General features: G+C 41.6%; 1 protein-coding gene across 6 annotated transcripts in view; it reads right to left on the minus strand.

The window, feature by feature from the left end:
- The window catches only part of RAVER2 (ribonucleoprotein, PTB binding 2), a 64,606-nt gene that overhangs the window by 12,419 nt on the left and 29,431 nt on the right, over positions 1–22,756 (minus strand). For 5 of the 6 annotated variants that reach the window (XM_039483502.1, XM_039483506.1, XM_039483505.1 and 2 more), the window contains exons 3-8: positions 20,753–21,222; positions 15,579–15,770; positions 13,564–13,690; positions 8,499–8,584; positions 4,244–4,348; positions 3,930–4,041 (exon numbers count right to left, since the gene is read on the minus strand). In XM_039483502.1, coding sequence (XP_039339436.1) covers positions 3,930–4,041; positions 4,244–4,348; positions 8,499–8,584; positions 13,564–13,690; positions 15,579–15,770; positions 20,753–21,222 — 1,092 coding nt within the window. The remainder of the gene's footprint in view (positions 1–3,929; positions 4,042–4,243; positions 4,349–8,498; positions 8,585–13,563; positions 13,691–15,578; positions 15,771–20,752; positions 21,223–22,756) is intronic. The other variant, XM_039483503.1, reaches the window with a different exon arrangement.

Raw genomic sequence — 22,756 nt, forward strand, 5'->3', positions numbered from 1 at the left:
ACAATACCCAAGATAACAGAGATTAGAAAAGAAAGTATTTCTATTTTGTTTAGTTTGTGCATTCACAACATCCATTTTTGTACAGTCTCTCCTGCATAGTCAGTTATTGTCCTCAGTTGTTTGGGTGGGTCTTTCACACAGTAATGTGTAAAACACACACACACACAAAAGTAAAAAGTATACAAATATTGGCAGAGAGACTCGGGGCAGGCATAGTACATAAAAGAGCGAATTAAAAATAGTGTTAAGTTAATTCAGTGGATTTTAAATTGACAGCGTCCCTTCAAAGCCTGTAAATTAGCATGTAAAGTACTCTGTGTGTTAGACAATATGAGTATTACAGATGCTTTGACTTCATTCTTCCTTCCTAGCATTTAAGTAAAAACACAAAACACCAGTTCTGCTACTTGAAACTCCCCAACTTGCTGAACAGCTGAGCAACAAACCAGAGTTGCAAAGGAGAGCATCAATCAAGTATACAAACAATAGTCTTTGCCAATATTTTGTATGGAATGGCCTTTGGCTGCACCTTACTAGAGATAAAAATGAAACTCAGACTCCTCTGAAGATGGCGCATCCTGGAACCTAAAGGGCAGAAAATAATTCTGCCTTGTGGTTGGTAATGACATGTGAGACAGAGCCAATTCCAGGGTCTGTACTAGCGGTAACCACGTCACCGAGTGCAGATCACTTTCGGATATTAACATGCAACATATGGCAATTGAGTTGTTAAAATGTTTGTGCAATGTAAGTTGTCATTAATTTTGATTGTATCCACATTATATGCAATTACAAATGGCAACAGAGGTGGTCTGTGCAACGGGGAGTGGAAGGGAACGAATCCAAGAGACAATCATCTCTAAAGCCAAGCTGTACTAGATATGGGGGTGGGCTATTCTCCACTAATCCCACTAGATCCTGCTCTTGCAGAGTATATCTATAATAGACCCATAAAATGCAGATGTGTAGTTTCTGAAATTATCTGTCTCAAGAGAATTATTTTGAGTAGTTTTCTAGTTACAAAAAAAATTTCAGAAGAAAAATTTAATATACCACTATGAAGAAAAGAATGACTAATGCTTACAACTCATCTTCTTGATACCTTCCTTAAAAAAAGATAGAGAAATAAAATTCCATTAAAAGGCAAAGCGGCTAATTATGTTTATAGTCATAATTAACCTGTATATACAGTAGAACCTCAGAGTTACGAACACCTCGGGGATGTAAGTTGTTCGTAACTCTGAACAAAATGATACGGTTGTTCTTTCAAAAGTTTACAACTGAACATAGACTTAATACAGATTTGAAACGTTAACATGCAGAAGAAAGATGCTGCTTTTAACCCTCTTAATTTAAATGAAACAAGCACAGAAACGGTTTCCTTGCCTTCTCAAATCTTTTTTAAAGCTTTCCCTTTAATTTTCTTAGTAGTTTACATTGAACACAGTACTGTAATGTATTTGCCTTTTTTTTTTATTTTGGTCTCTCCTGCTGCCTGATTGTGTACTTCTGGTTCCAAATGAGGTGTGTGGGTTACAAGTTTTCCTTCTCTTCTTTCACCTTAGTAGGGGAGCAGGGCACTGGAGATTTACAGAATCTTAACGCCTACATCAGAGGTTGGCAACCTTTCAGAAGTGGTGTGCCGAGTCTTTATTTATTCACTCTAATTTAAGGTTTCGCGTGCCAGTAACACATTTTAACGTTTTTAGAAGGTCTCTTTCTATAAGTCTATAATATATAACTAAACTATTGTTGTATGTAAAGTAAATAAAGTTTTTAAAATGTTTAAGAAACTTCATTTAAAATTAAATTAAAATGCAGCACCCCCCTGGACCAGTGGCCAGGACCTGGGCAGTGTGAGTACCACTGAAAATCAGCTCGCGTGCCGCCTTCGGCACCTGTGCCATAGGTTGCCTACCCCTGGCTTACACCATCCCATTCCATTTTTCCTCAGTTTACATTTCAAGGCTCCACATCAGAACCATCCTCCTTGCGGCTGAGAACTATATTGAACTGCACGTTCACCAGCACTTTGCTAGCTGCAGGGATCTCTAATGCATTACCAAAGCATTTTCCCCACCCTCCTTCCTGACAAGGGACAGAGCACCCTCGCTTTACGGTATTCACAGGGAAATGAAATCAAATGCAGAGGAGTAACTCTAAGCTTATCCAAATACATAGATTTATATGCAATGAACAGCATTAGTCTTCACAAAGCCTTTAAACTTCTTGATGCCGCTGAACTACCTCTCCCAACTTAAGCACTAATTCCTTTTCCATCAAGATGTAACGTAAACAACTTTAGAGGTTTAAAAAATTCCATGTGATGGACTTTTACTCAACTCCAGTTAAAACCTAATAGGATTCTGGTGGGCTGGATTCACAGCTGATTTCAGCAGAACAGCTACTTGTAAGAGAAGCTTTGTGATGTTGAGATGCATCAGGTGGGAACCTACAGGAATGAATACTAAAAACCTATTTCTGTCCTCATGTGAAGAGACAAGACATTAGGAAAATTCATTAAAAACAAGGAATATCAGTAAAATCAAGATATTTGATTTCTCCAAAATCAAAATGTCGAGGTCTACAAGCGTATTAAAAGTAGACGCCCTTAAAATGGAATAAAGTTAACTGTAGGACTAAAAGGCATGGACTAAGAGAGGCTACAAGTATTGAAAACCAAAGTAATATAAAGTAAAGCAAATGTCCTTTTTAACATGTCTAGTACACTGCATCAGATAGGGGATATGGGCATAAGCAAAGAAAAGCGGATAAGATCTAGTCCCATTCACATATCCAAGAACATCAGTAAGAAAATAAGACACTAAAATGAAAACAGTGCTCCTTTCAGAAATGGAGAACTTCCGGCAAGAAATAGCATGCCAAATCACCTTAAGCAATTAAAGCAAATTCAGAACCCTAGCCAAATATATTCCTGCGGGTTTATCTAATACTTGAGAGTTGTAATAGGAGAGTGTTGATAGTGTGCTAAATTCACTCAACACAGGAAGATGAGACTGTCTTATATTAAATGTTAAAGCACCTAGCGTTAGCTCTTAGAGTCATTTCGCACAAACAGAATAGACATCTAACTACCCTATGTAGGAATTAAAATAATACGGTCATGAAAAAATGTGTCTGTGATTTTAGAGGCTGCTGTTATAAATTTGGCTCACATCCAGAAAAGCTCATTCCTAGCATAAAGGAGTTAACCAGCAAGTCTGTTCATGCTTAGCCTCTCCTTGGAATATGTGGCCCATTTCTGTTCACATTTTACTATTCTGCTTACTCTTGGCTTCTTTCAATTCTATACCTGCTTGACTTAAGTGATAAACTTCATGGTCAGCCTGAACTGACACCAAGATGTAAGCAAGTGTGTATGGGATATATGATACCATGCTAATTATTCTGAATTTGTTTGGATTTTGATATTTAAGCCTGCAAAATTAACATGAGCAGACAGCGGCCTGCTGGAGATTTAGATACTCAAGCACATGCCTGGCAAATACAGACCATGGAAAACAAAAATATGGGAATCTTCTGGAAGAGAAGGCAATGAAACCAAGGTGTCTGTGCCAGAATCCTCATCTATATTTGCTTTAGAAGCTAAATGGAAATATGCCCGTTGTTTGCATTGCTGCTTTTTTCATAAAATATCGAAGTTTGTGTAACTGGGAAGCCTTGGAGTTTGTGCTGGGTAGTGAAAGCAGCCAATGCAAACCGATCAATACAGCAATAATCAACATAATTATTTTGTTAAATGCTCCTGTATTTCACATTGTTGTTAGGCTTGGTGGCTTCCTTATTCTGTGGTGATAAGGTTAAAGCTATTCATTCTCACTTTTGTTAAAAAAGTAGGAGTGAGTCAGCTGCATAATTTTCAAACTGGACATTTCTGCTGGTATAGTATGAAACAAAATGTCAATTACATGTATGCGCTTCTCCATTGTTTCCCGGATCTGCACTCACTGATGGTATTGGCCTTGTTCCCAATACCGTCTGAAGTAACATTGGTGGAGGCTCTCCAAGCAAGCCAGGTTTCTATAAAGAAGAACAAGAAGCATTGTAAATGACTACAGTCATCTTTCCTTAGCTATTCCACAGGCTTTCACATACAGTTAAGCTCTTCTACATATGCTAGATGGTTAAAGTTTTAATAGGCTAAAAAAGTCCTATTTGTTTTAGAAAATAGTTAATAAAACTATAGATAGGTAGATAACTGAAGTTAAAATGATGAACTTACATTGTTAGTTTGAATATTCTCAATTGTAATTAGTTGCTTCTGTGCCAGTTGTAGGTGTGAGAGGTTCTGTAGCAGTAAATTAGATGTATTCCCCAGAACAGAATTCTGCCAAATTGACACAAGAAGCATTAGTTAAAGCAGTGGTCCCCAACCTTTTTGTGGCCAGTAGCACATTCATGTTTTCAGAAGAGTGTGGCGGGCACCAGCAATTTTTCAAGGCTTATTTTGTATTTGTACGTTAAATAATACGAAAAACATATTTAATATAACATAATATTTTAATCCAGAAAGAAGAGAGAAGCTGGAGAGAAGCTGTGAGGACAGAGAACACCGGCGCCCGCAGCCCCGGAGTTTTCTGTCCCTGGCAGGCGCAGGGCTGCAGCTTCTCTCCCCTGCTGGGCACTAGGCAGGCGCACATAAATGCCCCGGTGGGCGCCATGGCGCCCGTGGGCACCACGTTGGGGACCACTGAGTTAAAGAATACAAAAAAATCACACTTGTTGCAAGATTTCCAGCTGATGTGATATAGGCCAGATACTTTCAACTTATGAATAAACATGACAAAGGGGAATGACTTTCCATATCTATGTTTATCTGAAGTCAGTGACTTCCCCTCCATAAAACCAAATCCTTGCTTCATTTGCAATCAAAGCTTGCAGAAGATTCTGAATTCCCTTTATCCTTCCTTTCCTCCAGTTTGATTTTCTGGGTGCTTTTTAGAGGATAAGTGTAGTTTATTGTATTGTGCTTTACAGTGTATTTATTTCTTACATGGCGTCTGCTCCAAACATCTCACTGCTTTATTAGGTTATATTGGGATAGTTAGGGGCTATTATATACTGCTGCACAGTCTCTAAACATTAATGCTACCTTCAGGAGAGGATACCTACACATATATGAGTCTTCCCTTTCTCATTGGTAAGTATCCTACATAGAGCACTATTCCCAGAACATTCATAACGTGGCTAGTTATTCAGGCTATGTTCACACTGTGGCTCATAATGCTTTTTGAAATGGTTTTCATGCACAGTTACACTAAAACACTGTTGTAACACGGTTTTCACCCACAAGCAAGAGACTTAACGAAGCATGTTGAGATGCCATACTAGAACTTTGCCTTGGGGGTATTCTACAGTATGGTTTTTGGATTGCATGGTGGTTTAAAAGAAATGGCTATCCACACTGGAGCATCAAATTATACTTCAGGGGTTCTCAAACTGGGGGACCCCTAAGGGGGTTGTGAGGTTATTACATGGGGGGTTGTGAGCTATCAGTCTCCACCCCAAACCCCGCTTTGCATCCAGCATTAATAATGGTGTTAAATATATAAAAGAGTGTTTTTAATTTATAAGAGGGGGAGAGTCACACTCAGAGGCTTGGGGTCACCAGTACAAAAGTTTGAGAACCACTGCTATAATTTGTGCTAACTACATGACTATTGAAAACAATTAGTCAAACATCATGCTTGGAGAGCAAGAGGTTCTTGAACATGGATTTGCCAGCCAAAACATATATTTGCTCCAGGTCTCTATAAACCTTTTTCTGTAGCACTCTGGCATTTAAAGAACGCATTCTGTGAGGCAAGACTAGAAATACGGAATAAAAATTCTTCACTGTGTGAGTGCAGACAGATCACCACTAATGATTGAAAACTGAAGAAGCAGCTGAGCAGAGCAAGTAGGGCTTTGCATGCTTTATGGCTTTGCCAGAACTCTGCCTCACAAATGTTTCTAGACATTTATAGCCAGCACAGTTTGTGTCCCAATGTGGCAGGGATGCAGATTCCTTAGGAACTAAACTCAGAACACGTAGGGGACAGACATTCATGTCACAGAACAGTCCTCTGTGTTTTGGAAATTATTTACAATAATATCAACACACAAAAGAAGGAATCTCTAAAAACCTGCAAAAACAGAATTCTGCAAAACAAACAGGGGCCAAATCTGGATTAACCGCATCAATATGTTTGTGCATTGAGTCCGGACTGCTGTCCTAAGCATCTCAAGTAGAAATGACCTGCGTCTGATGTTGCCAGTACATCTTTATTTTTTATCATTTTATTTGTATTTTCTGAGTTACATCAAGAAAGAAAATGTACTGATTAAATGACAAACTTTTAGGAAAATTGTTTGGCTGAATCTTCAAAACAGACTCTCTGGATCAATCACAGGAAGAGCTGTTAAACAGTTAGAGCATTCAGTTAATACATAACTCTAACTGTTCAAAATGTGTTATGGTGGCACATAATGTCTGTCATTAAGAAATAGCAAGAGTAGCTAAGTTAAAAAAATTATTCAGTGAGTCATCCAAACAACTGTTCAAATTCTCATCTGTCATGTCCTCCTAATTATCTATAATTTATTCTATAAGCAATGTTTTGGCATCATATTTTTAAAAAGTGATTCCTCTCAATGTATCATTTAACAAAATCTTGAACTGTCAATTCCACACAGCAAAAACAACATATGCAGGAAGGAATGTAGAAATAAGCTGAACCAGTGTTCTTTTGACAAACCAACAAAAAGCTAGAAAGTAACACAGCTTCTTTTCCTGTACATAACAACACTGAATTCCAAGAAAGAAATAGTGACCAGATTCTCTGGCACTGAAGAGTACCCCAAAAAGATACATTACAGAATAAGGGTACACAAGTGCCAATGAAAGGAACCTAGATAATTAAATTACTGTCAGTAATTCAGCTTACTGGGCCAGGTTTAGTGACTAATTAAAACCAGGAGCTCCCATGGAAGAATATTAAATGCATGAGCCTATCCAACAGCACTAGCTTGTTTGGCTGTAGTATATTTAAGCCAAAAAGCAGTGGATCATCATCAGTCATACTGCAACTATGTACAACGTGCCTCCTTCCAACTGATTACAAAGCATTTATGTTGCCTTCCAAGGAAGCACAAAATCTACAAGACCATAGAAAGAGCAACAGTAACTAAATATATCAGAGGAAAATGTCATACATATACTTTAAAAATGCAAGCAAATAATAACACTCTTTGTGTTCAGTAAACTTTATAACATGCAGCAAATGTATTTCATTATATGGTGTGCTGCAGATCTAAACAACATACCTAACATTTGAAAGGAATACATGCCTCTAGATAACGCATAATAGAAAAATGAGAGAGAGCAAAGTGACTTTACTGTGAAGAAAATCTCTCCTATTTTAGTTCAATCTCTCTTAACAGACATGGAGCTATAGATCTTAAAAGTATAGTAGAAATAGTAACGAATAAATAAGAATTTTTTTTATTTCGAGTAGGAATTTCAAAAGTACTGAATAGAGTAAGGAGCAAAAACCTCATTTAAAAATCAGTGGTATTAGAGCTTCCTAACTTCTCTAGGTACTTTTGAAAACCCCACTCATATTTCCTAAGGGTAAAATTCACTCCTTGGCAGAGTCCACACTATGGAGGCCCCTACAGTAGTCCTGATGTGGTAAGCAGAAGTGGAAACTGGGTGGCCTGTTGACCCAATAGATTGGTGCAAAAGGGAGTACTGATTGTGGACAAAAGCTGCTACTCCAGCCCAGCCCTCGTCCCTGAGTTAGAGGGTAGATTCATCCCAAATCTCCCTACAAGATACCCCTATGAACTTTGGATTCTTTGTATGAGCTTCCAGAATATCTCCTTTTACTACTGTTGGGCTCCTAGTGGTTTGGAAGTCATAGGAGCCTTACAATACACCACAAGAACTCTGAGAACACTTCAGTAATACACAGTTTTGGTTTATTTTTAGCTAAAAACTAACATCTCAAAATTATTGTTGTTGTTACTATTTATGTAGTACACTTTACAGGCTTTAAAAATAAAGACAATGATAACACACTTCCAGCCTTGAATCAGACTTATTTTCCAAAAAGGCTTTGTTCTTGCTGCATACAAAATGAATCAATGGTCCTTATTGCTCAACCTGTTACTTGGAAACAGATGTTCTTTCTAGAAACAATAAGTTCTCCCTACCACAAAACAATCAGGTAACCGCGAATCAAAAATTCAGAAAAAATAAAATGGTAATTTGCATACAGACAGTAAGCACTCCTCAATTTTGATTAGTCAAATCTCATATCTTATTTAAATCAGTCTCTTGAAATTACTTTATACAGTATATGTTAAATACGAAGCCATTTTAACAAAAACATTTGATTTTAGTTGTCAGTTCTTGAGATCTGTTACACGTTTTAATGAAAAATACTGCATAAATACATAAATTGATATAAATGTTTTCACACTGATAAACATACCTGGTGTACTTTATTCAAATGGAAAAATCCTGGACTGGCTGCTGTATTTATAAGATGAGGTAAACCAGCAGATACTCCAAGAACTGCTTGAGAAAACACAAGATAGCATCCTTGACAAATTTATAGAACTTTTAAAAGTTAGGCAAAGAATGATTTTTAACAGTTACATACACTTAGGAGAACTGCTATGTCTGCCTGGAACCCCACTGAAGTCAACAGGGTTCCTCAAAGGTGCACAGGTCTTCTCATTCACCCTAAACTGCAGGACTGGGGCCTGAGTTCAAGTGCTTCAATAGATATATAGTCACTGGACATACAATTTCTGTGCAGTCAATTGTAAACAGGTAATAATTTAACATGTCATCAATGGGCCCTTAGAAGTGAATGGCAAAACTCCCCTTGACTTCAGTGGGAGCACGATCAGGGTTTATATTAGGGACTGTCACACTAGACAGAAACTGAGTTAAAATAAAGACTAAATGCAGATTCTTCAGCAGTGCTGCTCGCCATTTTACAATACTACAGAGTGCTCACAGTAACAGGGGGAGCCTCAGCAGTCTGAGGAAACAAATGATGACAGGCAATAAAAACATGTGGAATTTTTGGAAATTAAAAGATTCAAAATATTCAGTTACAAACAGAACTGTGAGATTTTTAAAAGAATTCAGGAGACAGTGTTAAAAATATGGTGAAGCTTGTAGTTTTGTGGTTAGCGCAGGGACTGGGTTATTGTTCTTATTTCATATATTTATGGTAGCACCCATAACATGCTGGGAGCTTTCCAAATATTCAAGAAGGGACAATCCTTGCTCCAAGGATCTCACAATCTGAAGACAGACAGACAAGCAGAGAGATGTTAAAGGAAGGGAAACAGCATTAGGAAAGTTACACACAACTAAACTCTATTCACTCTGGAAGCAGCATGGGAGAAATAAGCAGTTAAGTGGCACTTAGATGTGGAGAGGGTAAGAATATCACATGTAGGTTCTATTCCTGGCTCTGCCACTGACTCCCTGTTGGACTCTGGGTGAGTTACTTACCTTCCTATGACTCAGTTTGCCCAGTTTTACAATGAGTAATACAGTAATAACCATAGGCGTGTCCTGAGAGTGCTTTGGTAAAGTTATGAAGTGCAAAGAATTATCAAAGTATTGCATAAATAGCAGCTTATGCCATCAACCTATGCTGTTCCTTCCCTTTAAATTGTGCTTCTGTGCTCCCTTAAAGAGTCTCACTTCACTGCTGTTCTCCCTGGAGTAGTCCCCATCCAATGAGATCATGCCCTTTCTGCAGAGATCCACTGTGCACTTCCACATGCTCAGTTGTTCTTACACATCCCCTCCATACAGACTTCTTTCAGGTGGAGTTATGGAAATAAAAGTGATTGCACAAAAAAGGGCCCCTCCTTACTAAACAGATTTGCTGCTTTATGTATTCAGGGTCACATATGCTTCCTTCAGTAAGTAAAATACTTTATTACCCCTTTTAGCACTGCAGAGACAATGCAGCTAAGGTTCTTTTTAGCTTTACCAACAGAATTATTAAGAAAGTTCTGATTACAAAATCTTTAGTATGGGTCATGATCAGTGATGAGCTGCCAAAATACTAACAACCGGTTCCCTCCTCCTCACCCCATGAGGGGTCATGCCCTGGGGACTCCTGCCCCATCCAACCCCCCCATGTTCCTTGATAGCCCCCCCCAGGGACCCGTGCCCTATCCACCCCCCTTCCCTGTCCTCTGACTGCCCCTTGCCACCCCATCCAACCCCTTGTCTCATTCCTGATGGCACCCAGGGACCCCTGCATCATCCAACCACCCCTTCTCGCTGTCCCCTGACTGTCCCTGGAATCCCTACCCCTAACTGCCCCCCACCGCCCATCCAACCCCTGCTCCTTCCTGACTGCCACCCCAGGACCCTTGCCCCCGTTCAATCCCCCTATTCCCTGCCCTCTGACTGCTCCAACACTAATCCACCCCCCCAACTCCCCTGCCCTCTTCCAACACCCCTTCCCTGCTCCCTTACCGTGCTGCCTGGAGGTGGGGGCCCAGCTGGCCTGGGGCTGGGACCGGAACCACCCGGCCAAGGTCGGGGCCGGGCAGGAGCCGCGCCGCCCGGCTGAGGTCGGGGCCAGACCCGGGGGCTGGGCAACAGCTACGCCGCCCGGCTGGACCCGGGGGCCGGACCCAGGGGCTGAGCAGGAGCCGCCGCGCCGCCTGCCCGGACCGGGGCTGGACCCAGGCCGGACAGAGCCGCGCCTCCTGCCCGGACCCGGGCCGGACCCAGGGGCTGGGCAGGAGCCGGGCCGCCCGCCCGGACCCGGGCTGGGCAGACCGCGGCAGGAGCCGCGCCGCCCGCCCGCCCAGACCCGGGGCAGGAGCCGCGCCGCCCGCCCGGACCCGGGGGCCGGACCCGGCAGCAGGAGCCGCGCCGCCCGCCCGGACCCGGCGGCGGCGGCAGGAACCGCACCGCCCGCCCGGACCCGGCGGCCGGACTCGGCGGCGGCCGGGCAGGAACCATGCCACCCGGCCGAGGTCGCAGCTGGACCCTGGGGGCAGGAGCCGCGCCGCCCGACCCCAGAGTCTCGCCAGGACCTCACCGAGAGGCACGCCGCCTGGAGCCCTCCTTCCGCTGGCACCCCGGCCCCAGCTCACCTGGTGGAAGCGCTGCTTCTTCTCAGCCCTCCCAGGCTTCCCACGCGAACAGCTGATTCGCGGGAAGCTGGGGAGGGGGAGGAGAAGCTGGAGGAGCTTCAGATGAGGAGGCAGAGTGAGGTGAGCTGGGGCTGGGGGAAGGGTAGAGAGCTGCTAGAGTTTTAGTTAAATTTAAAAGCCCTTTTGGAACTAGTTGTCCCTCCAGGAACAACCGGTTCTAAAGGGGGCTTCTAAATTTAACAACCGGTTTGCGCGATCCCGTGCGAACCGGCTGCAGCTCACCACTGGTCATGATGTACACGTCAGACGGAATCCAGCTTCCCATAGTGAGTCTGCAAGGCTGTCACAGTTTGAAAAGCCATCCTTTTAAATGTAACTTGAGCAAATTTAATACAGAAGCCAACGTGAGACAAATATGAAACCACACCGTGACATTTTTACAGCCAACCTTCTGAAAACAACCACACTCAAAGCTGTCTTGCACTTTCCCCACCTTCACAGATACCTTTTAATGCATTACTGCTCTCTCATAAAAAGCCACATATACACTTTTTCACAACTATAGAGACCCACACACCCGTTCCTTGAAATACAGGTACAATTCTGATTATCCAAACTCTATGCAAAATTCAGAAATGCCCCCAAGAGTGGAATTTTGTTTTTCCCAAAATTTCAATTTTCTGAATTTCCAGGAACCATTGAAAAATTAAGGTTCACCTGCACAGAGGGCAAGATACTCATCTCCATTCTGGCCATGTCATGACAGGTAAAAGGATCCTAAAACCCCTCTATCCAGCAGCAAGAGGACTGTTCCCAAGCGGGCACTGATGGAGGAAGCCATAGGCTGCCTCCCAAAGACCCACTCCTGCATTACGGAGCCATCCTGGGAGCAGGAGAGTTGTGCTGGGTGCAGGCCCACCGCACCCAGTACTGTGGCCCACAGAGCAGCCCAGGGAAGCTGCTCTAACTTGAGGTATGTCTACACTGCAAAAAAAGGTGTGTTTTAACCCAAGTTAGTGAACAGGTTAGCTAACCTCAGTTAAGAACACACTTTTTTTTTGCAGTGTAGACATACCCATAGAGAAGCTCTGAGGGCTGTCTAAGTTAAACTAAGGGCCTCTCCATCCCCCAGAGCAACCCAGGATTGGAAGGGTGCTAAAGTAGCTTAAAGCCACCTCATCCTCATCCCTCCCAACTGTCTTAGAGGCACTGCATAGATTCTCACCCACACCCATAATACTTATAGCACAGCCATTCATTCTTAAGGCAGGTCTATGCTACAGCCTAAGCTGATATAATTTACGTCGCTCAGGGGTGTGAACCCCCCCCTACACCCAAGTGACACAAGTTTTACGCTGCCCACATCAGCGCTATGTCAGCGGGAGACGCGCTTCCGCTTCTCGCCAGGGTGGAATGATGGTGCTGACGGGAGAGCACGCTCTCGCTGGTGAAGACGTACCGCAGCTGCGCCGATGTAGTGCTGTAGTGTAGACTTGCCCTGAGTCTTCCCTCACTGATCTCTTCAGACTGACTATTCCCATTCTTATTGCTAACACTTCAATTCTTTGAAACATGATACGTTATTTTTAATTTATTGTCCATTCAAATTAGAAGGAAAGTTCCTTTGGAAGAAGGACATTGTTTAACAGCGTGCTTGTAAAATGGTATATACATCTATGGTAACATGCAAGAAAGAAATAATTTTAAAACAGTATGAACTAGAGAGGGACTTGAGTTGCAAGTTCAGATCTGGAACCAGATCCCCAAAGTCTGAGGGTGTTTGGATGAAAGGTTTTGTTTTATACCAATTTCTAATATAAATATACGTAGATTGCAGAGTTAGCATGAGGGTGTTTACAAGGAGCAATGATATTTAAATTCACTGTTTGCAGTGTTATAGCCATGTTGGTCCCAAGATATGAGAGACACAAAGCAGGTGAGGTAATATCTTTTATTGGAGCAACTTCTGTTGCTGAGAGAGAGACGCTTTTGAGCGACACCTCTGCAGAGGTATTAATTGCCCGCTTCATCAGGAATGGTGTCTTGAAACATGCGTTAAATCCTAATGCTTCACAATCTTTTCTACCTTGTATTTAGCTGTGACACTCTGATTACCTTTCCCAGACCTGAAGAAGAGCCCTGTGTAGCTTGAAAACTTGTCTCTTTGACCAACAGAAGTTGGTCTAATAAAAGATATTACCTCATCCAGTTTGTCTCTCATTTAAATTAACTGTCATGAGAGTTTATTGTCCATTTGTTTTCTGTCACTTTTGTGAAGAGGACTATCCCGAGGCAATTATAAACATATGTATTTTAAAAAGTTGCTCCTGATTTTTTTTTTAAGCTAAAGCTTGTTGTAACACTAACCACACAGAATTATTTTCTCATTTATCTCTTTTTAGAAAGGCTTACCACGTTTACGAGCACGTCTACACAACTGGGGCTGCAGTAACATTTGTAACATGGCTGGGTTATTTAAACTCTTCATAATCTGCACTGGATTTGGTTCTGGAAGCAATCCCTTTCTATTGTTTCTCATCTGGAATTAATAGAAATACAGAAACATTAGACTCAGGATTAAACAAAAGCATATTCTGTTGCCATGACTACCTCAAACAAATTTGCTGGTGCAAACCCTTTATTTATAAAACAAATAGTATCCAACTATGGATCTAAACCTATTTCCTTGATCTCCATGTGTCACACACCAGAGTTCAAAGATCAGTGTTCCTGCAATTTCCTTTCACAAAATATATGTAATTAATCCTTTCACTGTACAGCTCATTAGTAACATATTCCAGCATTTACTTTACACTGAAATTATCACGGTTGCTGCATTTCTCTCCTTCCCCTTTAGGTTTCTAGATAGGAAACAATAAGAAAAGTAAAAAACTAACAGGCATAACAGCACCTCAATAATCTCATTACATCTCTCTCAACCTTTTAAACCAGGGGTTCTTAAACTTTATTGCACCGCGACTCCCTTCTGACAACAAAAATTATTACACGACCCCAAGAGGGGGAACCGAAGCCTGAGTCCCACCGTCCCAGGCGGCAGGGCCAAAGCCTGAGCCCCACCGTCCCAGGCGGTGAGGGAATGGGGGAAAACCAAAGCTCAAGGGCTTCAGCTCCAGGAAGGGGGCCTGTAACCTGAGCCCCACCACCCAGGACTGAAGCCCTGAGTCAACAAAACTGACTGAGTCCTGGCGACCCCATTAAAATGGGGTCACGACCCGCTATGGGTCCTGACCCACAGTTTGAGAACCGCTGCTTTAAACCGTTCATTCACAGACTGAAATTATAATGTAATGTTTGTAGGAACAAAAAGGTTTCAAATACAAATTCTCTTCATGTAAATATTTCATTACGAAATAGAAGCTCAAAAAATGTGCCCCACAGCAACTCCTACCCCCAACTTGTCACCCTACCCCCTCGCAACACAAAACACACACACTCATAACACCCACAGGGCAGTTTTCTTCCTGGAAAAAAAAACATTTTCCCCACAACTCTGGAAAGTAAAGAAGGAGATGTAGTCCACCATTAAGACCAATAAAATATGCCATCTTTAATAACACTAAACTCAGCTGCTCTTCTACAGAGTTGAGGTAAATAACTCTATAGAAAAGCAGCTGAGTTTACTCAGAGCTATCCAAAGTAATGAGAATATTCTGCTACAACCTTCAAGACAGCTTCATGTACCACTTACCTTCACATCCAATTTTCTAAGCAATAATTTGATATGACATGCAGGGCATAAAAGCTTCATTCTACACCAAGCATGAAACGAAGACATTCCCACTACCCTGACATTTATTTTTAAATTACCTTTACTTGTCTCATTTTAAACCAACCTAGCTGTTAAAAAGCACTCTCTCTTTAGTTTTAGTTTAGTTTAGTTTAGTTTTGAACTGAAACAATCTCTTACCCCTGATCCCTGCTGTTCATGTATGTCCTTGTCTTAACTAGGAAGAAGGCTAAGTTTGCCGGCTAGCTAACACGAGCTAGCCAACTCCAACATAAACTCAACCACTTTTCTTGTGTAGATGCAGAGTAACACTTTGAACAGACTGAGTTATAACCTAAGCTCTTGGTTAGCGAAATCATCTTTTCATTTGTAAACAGAGCAATTTTGATGTGTAGTCACTGTGAGGAAATAAACCTGGAACTCCACAATGTCATTTTACAGAGTCACTTGTCAGAATAGAACTATAATTTAAGTATTAACATTTCACTGAGCCGAATAGCTTTCTCCTGTTCAAAAAGAATTTTCACTTGGCTGAGTAATAATCTTATTAAAATACTAAGCTGATTATAAAAGCACTTGTGGGCTTCTCTTCCAATGGATTTTATAAATTCTCATATATGTAAAACATATAATATAAACATTTAAAGTGTTTTCTCTTTGAAAATGGAAGGTCTCTTACCATACGTTGTGCTGCTATAAATGCAGCTAATGTGCTTCGTCCTGGTGCGCCAGGAGCACAGTATGATACCTGGACTCTCTTTCCTCTGATAGTCATACCATCTGTGACTTCTTGCACTTCCTCAGCCTGCTCTGCAGTCTCATACTCAATCACTGCGAAGCCACCAATATAACTGCCTTCATCCTCAGCAAACTGAAATGGCATTTCACAATACACTGAACACATTACAAACATTCAGCAATTATTTTAAAGCATTTTCTCCTCCCCCTGCATTGAGCAAAATCTGTGCAAAATCTTTAACAATCCTAAAACAAAACTAACTTTTAATACTAACTTTTAATAGTCTACCTAGAGGTACACATTCCTGTCTCATGCATGTTAAATATAATATGCAAATAATATTTTGCAGATGACTACCATGTTGTGCCTAGTTGACTATCAAATGCCTTTACAGCTAATTTCATGAAGAACCTTAGCTATGAAATATATTTGACAGTTATTTTATAGAATATAAAGATACAGAATTAAATTTTGAATGTAAAGTTTAGCACATCACTATTTTTACATTCACTTTTATTTTCCATGGTAAGAAAATTATAATTTCTTTGATATTTGGTTTAAACAGACTTTCAGGAACAACAGATGAGTTAGTTTGCAAGGCCACATGAAAAACAGAAGGATGGAAGCTAATGAAAGAACACAACAATGCAGATTACTGAGATCTCATGCATTTTATTGAGAGAAAGGAGGTTGTAGTTGAATAGTGCTGAAGAAAATGTACCAGATCCATCAATCTGCTATCTGCTTAGTATACCTAAGTGGACTGGAAAAAGGCAGGGATTACTTGTTTGACACTGTTTCATCCTTAGTTCATAGTCTTTTACATCAGAGTTAATGGATTTTTTTAAAAAAATAAAAGAGTTGAAATTGCACCATATCCTTAGGCAGAAGTGTCCATTCCCAAAATGACTGGAATTGGTCTAGGAGACACAGGGTGGGTGAGGATATCTTTTATTGGACCAACTTCTGTTGGTGAGAGACACAAGTTTTCGAGCCAAACAGAGCTCTTCTACAGGTCTGGGAAAGGTACTTCTAGTATCACAGAAAAATGCAAGGTGGAACAGACTGTTTAGGTTAAGTAGTTATCACATATTGTAAAGGACCATTCTAGATACAGTGACCCATTAACACTTCTGCAGTCACAGGACAAAACGAGGTGGGTTACAAGTTGTTGTAATAAGCCATAAATCCAGAAGTTGGTCCAATAAAAGGTATTACCTCATCCACCTTTTCTCTCTAATATCCTGGGACTGACATGGCTACAACTACACTTAATACAACAATGAAATTGATATAAAGTTATATCACTATATATAGATGAGAGTCCGGATGTAGAGAAGGGACAGCCCCCTTTAAATCTAATTCTCAGCTGTTTAGTCCTGAAAGTAATAAGGCCTGTAACAGGAATTTGTTTACAGCCTCTTAATGATTCTGAAGTAGAGGAAGATAGGTTGGCACTAACAGCTTCTATACAGCATCTTAGAGCTCCCCTTGTGATGACATGGCAAAGAGAGCTAATGTGATCCTTGAAGGTCTAAACAGGGGATCAGTGAGTACAAGTAGAGAGGTGATTTTTCCTCTGTATACAGCATTGGTGAGACCAGTACTGAAACACTGCGTACAGCTCTGTCCACATTTTAAAACAGAACTTGAAAAATTGGACAGGGTGCAAGAAAGAGCCACAAAAATTATCCGAGGCTGGTGAAAATGCCCTAGAGCGGGAGACTTAATAACTCTCTCTCTTTAGCTTATCAAAAAGAAGAGTGAGAAGTGAATTGATTACAGTGTACCAGAACCTTCACATGGAGAAAAACAGCAGGTACTAAAGGGCTCTTTAATCTACTGGAGAAAAGCAAAACAAGAACCAATGGCTTGAAGCTGAAACCAAACAAATTCATATTAGAGGTTAGGTACAATTTTTTAAGTGATAGTGATGAACCACTGGAGCAAACTACCAAGGAAAACGATGGATTCTCCATCTCTTGCTGTCTTCAAACCAAGACTGAATGCCTTATACAAGTTATTGGGCTCAAAACAGAGGAACTGGGTGAAATTTAATGGCCTTTGATATATAGGAGGTGAGACTAGATGCTTTAATGGTCCCTTCTATCTTTATACTCTAGGGGTATGGCTACACTTACGGTTTGCAGCACTGGCAGTTTGCAGCGCTGGTCATCCAGCTGTGCAGGGCCAGCGCTGGTGTGTGGCCACACTCACAGCTACCAGCGCTGGTGTGTGGCCACATTTGCAGCATTTGCAGCGCTGTTGGGAGTGATGCATTATGGGCAGCTATCCCAGCATTCAAGTGGCCGCAACGTGCTTTTCAAAAGAGGGGGGGGGAGTGGGGTCTAGTGTGACAGGGAGCGGGGGGAGAGAGAGAGGGGATTTTTGGAGCCAACACTGTGTGTTTAGCTTCCTGCCTTGAAAAATCAGAACATGTTTCCGACCCCTTAGTCTTAACTCTTAATTGCAAACAGCCTGCAACCAACACGACTCCCCGCTGTTTCATTCGCTCCCTGCCTGCCTCTCATTTGATTGTTTACAGCCAGGTACAGATGATCACAGCAAACAGGAGCTCTGTTTGTTTTTTAGATAAGCAGCAGCGCAACGGAGCTCCGCGCGGAGCTCGTTCATAACAAAACAAAGAGAGGCTGCATAACAAAACAAAGAGAGTAATTTATAAAAGCATTCTGGGATACATCCTTATACCCTGGAGGCCAATCACAGCGCTGGTGTGTGGCCACACTTGATGACCAGCGCTGCAGTACCAGCACTGGAATCCTTATTCCCCATGCTGAGTGAGGTGTACGGCCAGCGCTGCAGCCAGGGAGTTGCAGCGCTGGAAGTGCCCTGCAGGTGTGGCCACTTACTAATTGCAGCGCTGGTGGAGGCTTTCCAGCGCTGCAACTCGCCTGTGTAGCCATACCCTAGGAATCACTCTACGCACTAACAATCCATCAGCACCAAGAACACTAAAAATCCAAATCTTTTGAGCAGCTTTCCAAGAGATACTTAAAAAAAAAAAAACCACCCACCCACCCACTCACTCACTCACAAGATAGCTCAGTGGTTTGAGCATTGGCCTGCTAAACACAGGGTTGTGAGTTCAATCCTTGAGGGGGCCATTTGGGGATTGGTCCTACTTTGAGCAGGGGGTTAGACTAGATAGATGATCTCTTGAGGTCCCTTCCAACCCTTAATAATCTATGATTCTATAATCACCCATGACTTCAATAAAAGGTTTCATTCTGTTTCCCCTCCTAGTTACACTGGTCTGAGGTGCTTAATAAAAAATGTTAGGTCAGTGACCAGCTTAGGGTCCAATATCTTGGCAACCATCAGTGCTAGGAAGAAAGCCTTTATACAATTGGAGAGCTGTAAGACTCACTTTTCCAATAGCTATAGCACTTATTTCTTGTGCTGGCATATCAGAAATTATTAGGTCCTGAAGATGTAACTTTATGACTTATGGAAAAACTATTTTAGACATTTTTAGAGGTTTCTAAGATGTAGTAAATGTATTTTAATCTCTCTAAGTGTTCTACAGTTAGACTCAAGATATTAATACAAACTGGATTTATGATTGAGGAATACAAAAAATATTACCAATAAGAATTATTTACAAAGTTCTCGAAAACATTGCTGAAATAATGCTTCCATAAAATACATGGAGAAAGAATGTATAATAAAATGTTTTACTGGCACTCAGCTGGGATGACCTCCTGCATAACTCCCCAGTGACTTATGCTGGTCATTCCAAACTCATGGCAATAAAACATTTATACCACATCATATATTATGATGTATAGGTGACATGTCATTCCACATTCTTTATGCAAATATGCGTTTGATATGAATATGACATAACTGAGATATACTTTATGCAAGATGGCTCATGTGAGATATCATTGGAAAGGTTATGATTTACTGAATATGATTATCCTATTTGTATGCATGTATCATTTCTGCATCTGAAATTAGGAATATTGACTAGGTATCTATATTTCAACTATGTTACTTTGGGTGACACCCCCTGCTAACACTTAAGTTACATTAATGAAAAAGCTGATGGCCCATCAGCAAGAGCCAATGGACTGTAAAAGATCTTAGTCTTCCTGTGAACATGTGGGTCAGCCTGTGAAGAATGGCTACAGGGGCCCTACAGAGGCATTTGACCGTGTCACCTGATACTGGAACCCATCTTGAATCCTGTACTTTTCCATGAGAAGCTTTGGGGGCAGGAGGGAGAGAGGTCAAACTAGGAAACAAAGGACTCCCGCTCTATGAAAATCCTATTTAAGGGTAGGAAGTGAGATAATCCAGGCGGTCAGTTCTCCCCTGCTACCTCACCCAAGATGACTGCTGGAAACAATTAAGACTGAACTAGGGGAAAGAACTGGGCCCTGGCTCGAAGGGCATCTGGCCTGTGAAGAAGATTATTAGAACCACATTTAGGGTGAGAACTTACATGTAACCAGTTTCTTTAGTGTAGTAAGCTTAGTTTGCATGCTCTATTTTATTTTCTTAGTAATCTGCCTTGTTCTGTCTGCTTCCTCCTTAACTACTTAAAATACACCTGTTATAGTTAATACATTTATTTCTGGTTTATAACCCAGTTTATGTGATTCCTAACGGGGGGGGGGCGAGAAGTTGTGTACACCCTCCTTCACATAGAGGGAAGAGGCAAATTTAATATAATTTGGGGTCTGTACTCTAAGGGGGGGGGTGGACATCTGGGTGCTGTGGCAAGCCCCTTAAACTGAGTCTTCCCAGAGTGGATCTCTGTCTCTCTGTGCAGCTGGGTTTGGCCATGCCTGTGTGCTTGGCTGGAAAAGACTGGGGAGCCTAACCCAGCAAGGTCAGGTAAAGGGGACCCAGGCTGGCAGAATAGTCTGACTCAGTGGCATCCCAGCACACCAGGTGACACTCCAGGTGGTTCAGCCCATCACAATATACACATAATCACCCACTAGGCTTCCCAAATTAAGCCACTTACTAGTCTAGTTACATAAAAACCAAAGCAATGGGTAGGCATGCAATAAAATATGTAAACACAAAGCTATATACATCTCCATATTCAGCTTCCAAAAGACATCAATTCATAGGAGACCTACCTGGCAGAACACAGGTTTATACTTAAATGAGAACATTTGCATCAGTTCCTCTGAATCAGTGTAGTCATTGGGGAGTTTATCTACACAAAGGCACTTAGAATGAACAAGATCGGTAGTCAACTGATTAACATCCATCCACTGTGCAAAGAGGATGTTTTCACCTAATTGCTTCCCCAGGAGTTCCATTCTAGCCTTTGCAGCAGAATCCTTTTTCATGTATTCCACAAACCCGTAGCCCTTGGAATGGCCAGTAACTTCATTATAGACCAAAAAACATCTCTCAACATTGCCATATGCACACACTAGTTCCTCAAACTCTTGTAATGAAAATGAGGTGGGCAAATTGGTAATGCATAGCAAAGCATCTGTTGGTTGGAACTGCACTGATATTTCTTTTCCACGAAGAGAATACTGGTGAAACATCCGAATTGCATTTTGAGCCTGCTCTCCATTCTGCAGAGTAACAAACGCTGTAAGAGAACAAAGAAAGTTGGTGGAAGAAACAAGCTCTCAAGCTTACACAATGCTCTTCTTCAGATCTGATGGGGATGACAGATTTGAAGGTGCACATTTCTGAGTCTTTAGAGGCAGAGGCAAAGGTGCAGACAATTCAGATCTGCATGTTAAATTGCCATTTAAAATACAGATGTTAAATTCACCAAACTACAATAACCACCGTTATTAATACTGATGCTTGAATTCAAAGCGGCATAGTTATTAAAATGACTTGGTCCATTATGACAATGTATAAATCACCATTTTTCTAGGCCAGTGGTTCTCAACTAGGGGCACATAGATGTCTTCTGGGGGTACATCAACTCAGCTAGATATTTGCCTAGTTTTACAACAGGCTTCGTAAAAAGCACAAGTGAAGTTAGTACAAAGTAAAATTTCATACAGATGATGCCTTGTTTATACTGCTCTATATACTATACACTAAAATGCAAGTACAATATTTATATTCCAATTGATCTGTGACAAAAATGTGAAAGTCAGCAATTTATCAGTAATAGTGTGCTGTGACACTTCTGTATTTTTGTGTCTGAATTTGTAAGCAAGTAGTTTTTAAGTGAGGTGTAACTTGGGGGTATGCAACACAAATCAAACTCCTGAAAGGGGTATAGTAGTCTGGAAAAGTTGAGAGCCATTGTTCTAGGCCACTTTTTGAGTCAGGAGGAAAAGGAAAGTGCCATATATCAGTGTTGTCTCTAAAATTACTCTTCAATGCACAACATATGACACTACACATGCCTGTTATCCAAACTTTTAGCCACCAATCTTTTGGCATATATTGTTCTTGGTGTGAATACTGTTTTTATGTCCTGTAGCACTGCAGAATGTGAGTTTTCCATAATGAACTTAATCAAAACAAACCCACACAGCAAGGCACATCAAAGACCGGCTACAGATACAGGTGAATTGCTCAAGTGTAGATGCTTTCCAGGCCCACAAAGCTATTGTTTAATGGAGAACAGAATATATTCAGGGACACAGTCAGACTGAGCACTGAAAGGCATGATCAGATCTAGATTTCAGATTTAATGGGCATTTTGGATAATATCTCAGTATTCAAATTTTTGTTTGAATTTAAAATGAAGTGTGATAATCTCAGAAAAACAGCTTGTGGTATATTAATTTGTGTTAAAGGGAGGGTAAGAGTAAACAGGGGGGCTCTAGGTATTTTGCCGCCCCAAGCACGGCAGGCAGGCTGCCTTCGGCGGCTTGCCTGCGGGAGGTCCCCGGTCCCGCGGATTCGGCAGCACGCCTGTGGGAGGTCTGCCGAAGCCACGGGACCAGCGGACCCTCCGCAGGCATGCCACCGAAGGCAACCTGCCTGCTGCCCTCACGGCGACCAGCAGAGCGCCCCCCGTGGCTTGCAGCCCAGGCATGCGCTTGGCATGCTGGTGCCTGGAGCCGCCCCTGACAGTAAACATAAGACTAGTGAGATTGACACTAAAAACGAGAATAAAAATGAGAATCTCTGCCACAGTGGTCCAAAGGCAA

The sequence above is a fragment of the Mauremys reevesii genome, linkage group 8 (assembly GCF_016161935.1).
Source record: "Mauremys reevesii isolate NIE-2019 linkage group 8, ASM1616193v1, whole genome shotgun sequence".
Taxonomy (NCBI): domain Eukaryota; kingdom Metazoa; phylum Chordata; order Testudines; family Geoemydidae; genus Mauremys; species Mauremys reevesii.